At 33.4% G+C, this 7,349-nt stretch overlaps 1 protein-coding gene across 1 annotated transcript in view; it reads right to left on the bottom strand.

The window, feature by feature from the left end:
- Nucleotides 1–316: 316 nt before the first annotated feature.
- SAMSN1 (SAM domain, SH3 domain and nuclear localization signals 1) overlaps nucleotides 317–7,349 on the bottom strand; it is a 144,335-nt gene continuing 137,302 nt past the window's right edge. Inside the window, 1 exon segment of the mRNA XM_069472448.1 lies at nucleotides 317–519. Within this exon segment, the coding sequence (XP_069328549.1) occupies nucleotides 317–519 (203 nt within the window).

Below are 7,349 nucleotides of genomic sequence, written 5' to 3'. Positions count from 1 at the left end.
TGTTTTTGCAGATTTTATCATTTTGTATTTGTAAAATGAGCCAAATAAAGCACATGTCATATATATCAAAGGCTTACACTATGCCTTTTCTAATACAGAAAGTGAAATATTAACACATTGCATTTAAAATAATAAATATACATTTGTATCTACAATTAGGGATGTTAGAAATATGAAATTTTATGTACAGTCATTCAGATGAAAACATTGTAACTTTAGGTTATATTTACAAATATTTCTCTTCTTCTATTTGATCTTTTAGCTCAAGAAGAATTAAATGGAATATATCTGTAGATATACAGTTGAGAATGTGTGTTCAGTCACTTGGCTCTGTGATAGAAATCTTGTGTATCATGTCAGGCAGATTTTCAGACTCCAGATCTTCTTTGCCATTATCTGAATTTCCTGAAGAGATATAACAACCAGAGTCCCTTGGGCAGTCATCTAACTGTGACTTATTTGAGGAGATGTCTGGGCTTAAGGATAGGGGCACAGGTTCATTTTCTTGCTCTTGAATAGCTGTAAATGAAAAAGAGGGCAAGAGTTAGGCAAAGCCAAGAAAAACTGTATTTATGTATTCATTCACTTTCAAGTATTTTACTTTTTTAACTGCTCCATCCTTTTACTTCATTACAATGGAAAGTTCTGCAAGTAAAAGATATCTTTGTTTATTATAAAAGAGATATTTGCACTCAAATATTCAAGCCATTGTTTTCTTAGAAGACAAAGTTTGCCCTTCATTGTTCACTCTCAGTTTCATGGAATTCTTGTGAACTGCCTACATAAGCAAAGATCAATATGGACTCTCTTTTTACATTAATAATAAGTTGCCAGAGAAAGCAGATTGTATCCACAGTGTGACTGATGCCTTGTCCAAATACTCCTTAAAATATCATTAGAAAAAGTCATTTATAGTTTAAATGTACAATCCAAGTCAACAGTGATCTTTGTGAACAAATCCAGAATCATGATAAAGTGGATTGATGAATAAAAGATCACTATGGGCAACAATGTACAACAGGACTTCCATCACTTGGAATTTAACTAATAAAACTTTCAGTATCCAGAATTTTCCTATGTTTGCCTTTATCAGAAAATAGACCCAAAAGAAACCAGGTTGCTTTCTGAGAGTAAAACACCAAAAGTTTCATTGAAATCTGCCTTATGAATATTTAGTTTGTCTTCCGCATCTTTATCTGTAGTTCTGAATAACAACCTTTTATATTCAGATGGATAATTCTGTGTCATTAAAGCAGTGTTCTATATTCAACAGGCAGTACCTTTTAGAAAAATTTAATATTAGACATACAACAAAAGATACTTCTAAAGAACCTAAGAAGCCTTATAGTTAAAGTGTTATTCTTCTCAAGATTCCTTTAGCGTTAGCTTTCTCTTTGTCAATGTGAAGTTTCTTTGTCTTCCCTGACACTAGTAGATGAGTGTTTCTCTGTGTCATAAGCTGAGTTCTTCAAAGAAATGAATCTCAGGCTGCTGCCTCTTAGCTATATTAGCATTTCCTCTTTCCCCTTTTAATCTGGGGGCTTCACCACTTTAAACATTTGAATAGCTCCATGTTGGAAGAACCAAACACATACATTAAAGGTTGGGACAAGAACTCTGTCTTTAGGGGCTAGGTACTTCATCCCATTCCAGTGAGAAGAAAGTAAATCCAAGCTTCAAAATCCTTAGAAAAAGGAGATTATATACTTTTCTTCAAGAGTTTATTACAATGCAAATTAATTTATCTTTAGGAAATCCACCCTTTATCTTATTTATATATCTCCAGCTTTTTAAATGTATTTTCTAGGTTCCAAATATCTTGCCAACATTAGTTTATGATCCATTGTGTGTCCAATTGTCATCAACCTCCATTACAAGTGAGAATTGAGCCCTGGTTTCCTAAGGCATGCTGGTATGTAATGAATTAATTTCTAAATAATGTACCTAGAATGGTACTAGGTATGCACCATGCATTGGAGAACTGAGAAAATTGTCACTTAAAACATCGTCTGTATTCTATAGTCTAGATGAAGAGCACTGGTTGAGAAAGGCTGGAAGAAAATGATAATTGTTTCCTAGTCTACTCATCTTCAAAATGAATCACAGCAGTTATTTTAACCTTTTCCTTAAGGCTTTATTTGCCACAGTGAAACCACATTTATGCCATTTTTCTGAGTCTTCTCCACATTTACCACAGCTTTATTTAACTGTGGATTCATATATCATATATTTAAGTCTAGTGATGCCATAACTTGTTTTAGGCATAGGAACCTTAATTTTAATATGCATCTATTGTGATTGTTCTTTTTAAATTTTAGCTACCATGAAGCATTTTCTGTTTATTACTCATAACAGTTTTTATGTTTGGGAGGATTTACTTACTATGCACTAGTCTTTATGAGTATTAGTCATACACTTTTGTTTCCAAGCCCTTCTTTTATGAAAAGGCGGCACTAAAATGGGACCTCATTCTCTGAAGAATTACTTTTTCTCCTGCCTCTCCTTTTTTATCTTATTGCTACTAAAATGAAATGAGCCAGCTCTGTATTCCATTATGCAAGTGTTTCTGGAAAAGGCCAGAGGAATTAGTTCTTTTGTATGCACCCTGCCACATCAGCAATGATCACCGTATTCGAATTGTGACCCTCTTAATCAAAATGGTTGTGGGGATAAGGCCACACTCCCCTAGATTATGTTTGGGCCTATAACCTCAATGCAAAATTAAAGGAATTGAGCTACTTCCCTTCAGACTTATATTCTAAACAAGATTTGGCATAATAAAAACTGTTTGCTCCCAATACTCTGTTCTATTTAGGTTGATTACCAATTGTGGGAGTCTCTTCAAGATATAAAACTTAGGCTTAAAGAACTCTAATTTCCAAAATTAGCTCTTTTCCTTTCATAATATAAGTACTTAGCTTGTTATTTCATCTTAGAAGTTCTGTACATACACCTTGATGGCTAACAAAGTAAACAAATAATAAATTAAAAAACTGACTTTACCAGAGGATATATCAGTGTTTAATATTAGCAATAAAAATGTATTTGTTTTTATTTCCACCTGAGAAATGCTATATCATATTGTCTAAATTCTAGCAATTGGTTTGTTTTAAATATAGGCTATTTATTGTGGAAACCTTTCATCTGCATTTTTTAAGGAAAAAGAAAATAGTTTATCAGTATGAAAGTTGTGTAGCATGGTAATTTACAGAACAGCAGTAATTTGCTAAATGATTTCCTAGTGACATGGAAACGTGACTATGTCTCCTCAAATGCTTCCCACCAGGCTTGCAATAATTTCAGGCAGGTGATCAGCTGGAGCCCCTCAACCGTAACTATAAAAAGAAAAGGCAGGTCATTATTTTATATTATGGAGATTAAAGCTATATGGCATTCACTTTTTGTATTTAGAGGCTCAAGATTTTCCTTTTCTTGTTTCTTCTCATGCTGCCACTAATGACAGGGATTGGCACAACCCTGGGTCTTGTGCTATGGGTGTTTTTTTCCTGCAGAGGGGGTGAATTCACACTAATGCATCCATCCATATTTTCTTTCTAAGCCATTTAGTCTCTTCATGTGGCCATGAAACAGAGTAAAGCTAACTGGCCTACCCAGAAATTGAAACCATAACCTTCATCAGTTTTGTCCCATGATTCAATCATCTGAGCTAACCAGGCAAGTAACACATTGGAATAAGAAACAGTTTGCCTCCAAAATTAGACTTCCCATGGGGTATCTCAATGTACCTTTTTATAAAAAAAAGTTTCAGGTAATATATTAGGTTAAAAAAAGTATACACAATTTATGTGGTCTGTTATTAAAATTATATTAAAACATACACATATATAGAATTCACAAATAAAAATGTTCAAATTTTAGATATTTCCCATATATTTTCAGATCATCTACAATGTTTTATTGTTTATTTCTTTTAAGTGAAAGAATTAAAATGTTATAAATTTTCAATAAAGCCCTCAAATGGTTTGCAAATATCCCAAAGACTATACATTTTCAAATCTGCATATATTGAAGAATTATTAAATAATTTGAAAAAGGCTCTCTCTTATTTCTGCCAGTTAGCAGCAGGCATAATAGGAACTCCAGAAAAGAGTACTGCTCTGTACTCTATGTAATAATCATGTTAAGAAAAACTTATTTAGGAAACATTTTATCATGAAGAACTAATTTGAATATTAAAATATTTTACTTTCTACCAAAATCATTATGGAATTGTATAAAGCCCATGGATCAACATTTTAAGATAATCATCAATGTAGAAAAAAAGTGGCATGGTGATTAAAACAGAAGACAGCTAATATAGTTATTCATAAAATAATTATATTGGAATTGTGACATCTAATTAAGTGTAGGCAATCTCAATTATACTAAAAGTGAAAAAGTTTTAAGGAAATAAAACTAGATCCTTACTCTGGAAAAGTTTTCAGACTCTAAAGAGAGAAATCTCCTCCATATTCACATATTAAAAATTTGGTAAGGATTAAAAATGAAAACTACTAATTTTTGGTTGACTTTCCCAGGTATCATTACCCAAATCTTCCAGATTTTGACTTTACTATCTTCTTTGGCTTAGGTTTGAAGCCTCTGTTTCTTTGGGCCAAGTACTATAAAATAATGCAATCTAAAGGGCATAGGAAAATGCCTGGCCAAAGAAAGTACTCAGTAAACATTTTTTAAAAAAATAAACACAATGATGTTTAGATTAAAGGAAATAAGAAGTAAAGAAGATCAGAAAAAGAATTTTGTTGAAATTCAAATGAAGACACCTCTGAGCTCTATGAATTATCCTTTTTTTTCTTTAGCCCGATGCCATTTCCAAGAGGAAAAACCAGAGATACACATCTTAGGATGATTAACCTCATCCTCATGTTGAGCAACTAAGAAGAAAATCCAGCCACTCTCCAGGTAACTATGGCTATATTTATTTGTCTAGAGGCAGCATTGTTCATGGAGGAAAATTTAGCAAACAATATGGCATGTTTCTAAGTTATTTTTTATCTTAAGCACATCCTTAAGTTACCTGAACACTTAAATTTTCTAATTATAATGAATATTTGTCATTCATTTCACTTGAATGCTAACCCACCTTTTGGAAAAATAACAAATAAGAAACAGCAATCCATTCATGGAAAAACAACCAATTGCTACTGTTTCCCTGAGGCCATGAGAAAACATGGAGTTGAAATGACTTCCTCTCTTTCTGCACATCTCTCTTTGTAGTCTAGCATCATAGCCTACGCTGTAATGAGATGTGCACCAGGGAGTAAATGCTTTCGCTTTTACCCACGGCAATCTCCATTTGCACTGTGCTGGGTTCTTCAGTAGGGGCAGAGGCATGCTCACTCCAGATCACAATAACTCACCACCAGCACGGACAATGCCATTGGGTTGCTACTCCCCTCAACCACACACTCCATGAAAGGCTTGACTTACCCTCAGTTGAGTTGTTTTTATGTTAGACTGACTATATTGATAATGATCAAATAAGGTTAAAAACTATCACATATTTAATTTGGGGCCCGGGGAAATCAATATCATATTTCTTATAGGTTAATTAATCTCATTTGCTAGATGAAGGAGTTAAGAACATGTCATCCCAAAATATGCTGCTCTAGCATATTGACTATTTTGTGTTTCACATACTCGAATAACAGCAGGTGCAATAAAATCACTCTGACTTTCCTTCTGCTTCTTAAAAGCATATAAAATTCCTATGTGAAAAATGTCCTCCCTATACCAGAAGAAAAGTATCATTCTTATTATCAAGGATGGGAAGTTGAGGCCGAGAAAAATCTGCACAAACAAACCATGTTAGACTAACCCTTACCCTCCTAACCACTTCTCCACCCAAATAACTACCCTATCCCAAGTGCCTGTGCTTTGTCACATTTTCACAATATACTACTCTTTGTCTAATTCAGTATGAGTGTTCAAACTTGAACTTCCTCTTTGAGTCTTTATTTCCTTATGAAGGCTCCCTTGCCACATAAAACTTGTATTAAATAAATGTGTATGCTTTTTTCCTATTGATGTCTGTCTTATGTCAATATAATTTTCAGGCTCAGCCTGAGACTTTAACAGGGTAGAGGTAAAATTTTTCCTTCTTGACATTTATATGGTGAAAAAATAATATAATTTCATCATTTGTAAAAGTATTACTTTTGAAAAATATGATTATCCTGAATATTATTGATCTACTATTTGCTTTTAACACTTAATATATTTTGGACATATTTTGATGTCAGTAGGCATAGAGCTCTATATCATTTTCTTAATACCTTCAAACTATTCTGTCGTTTGTGTATATCTCAATTCATTTAACAAATTGATGGGAGTTCCTATTGTTTTTATAAGTTTTTAACTAAAAATAATATTTTATCTAATATTTGTATGATTTGTATGTTGAATTTAATGGGACAAATTCCTAGAACTGGAATTTCTGGATACAAAATTGTGCCCATTTTAAATTTGCATAGTTTTTTACATTATTGCCCTCCAATAAAGTACTTGTTTACACTCTTGTATACACACATGCGTTCATGGTTAGCATATAAGGAAAATAAATCTTGACAACACACTCCAATCCCACTCAGCCTATTGAAACTTGTATGTATGAGATGGGATTGAGATGATTTTAATTTTTGCAATTAAAAAAAGACGTGCTTACTATTTACAGATCTCTTCACCTCCTCACTCAGCATTTATGCGTTCTATAAACATTTGTTAACCATCCACTGGATACAAAGCACAAGACTAGGGGCTTTGGGAAAGCACATGGCAATAAACATTTTGGTCTTGTTCAGCCAGGATAATCATTACAAAGCCATGTGTAGTACACAATCATGGTGCAGTATAAACATCAGTTTAGGAACATTGTATATGTATAAGCATAACAAAGGTTCTCAGGTATTAAGGTGAAATTTCTATGAACGCTTCTCACTGGGAATTTTCTGATAGAAGAGTAAAAATACTTGAGTATGGCATCTATCACAAATGAAATCTTATGGGGTAAATTAAAAAAGAAATCTGAAGAAATTAAATTGCATAGATCCAAACAGCTATAACTAGAAATAGATATTAAGCACGTTTATAAATATACATACAAGTAAAATGCCTGTATGCCTTCTCTACTTTATATATGTAGACAGCATATTTTTTCTTAAAAGCTATATATTTCTTGAATCTAGATTCAAATCATATGGCAACTTGGTTGGAAACCCCAGGTACACATGTCAGGGGCTGGGGCACCAGGCTACCCTGGCACACTGTCAGGCCAACTGCTGGACTGCTGCTTGGCATAGCTGCAGATCTCTCCTGCTGGCAGCTTGCGT

This window comes from Eulemur rufifrons, chromosome 7 (genome assembly GCF_041146395.1).
Source record: "Eulemur rufifrons isolate Redbay chromosome 7, OSU_ERuf_1, whole genome shotgun sequence".
NCBI classification, from domain to species: domain Eukaryota; kingdom Metazoa; phylum Chordata; class Mammalia; order Primates; family Lemuridae; genus Eulemur; species Eulemur rufifrons.
This window is presented reverse-complemented; position numbering and strand designations above follow the sequence as displayed.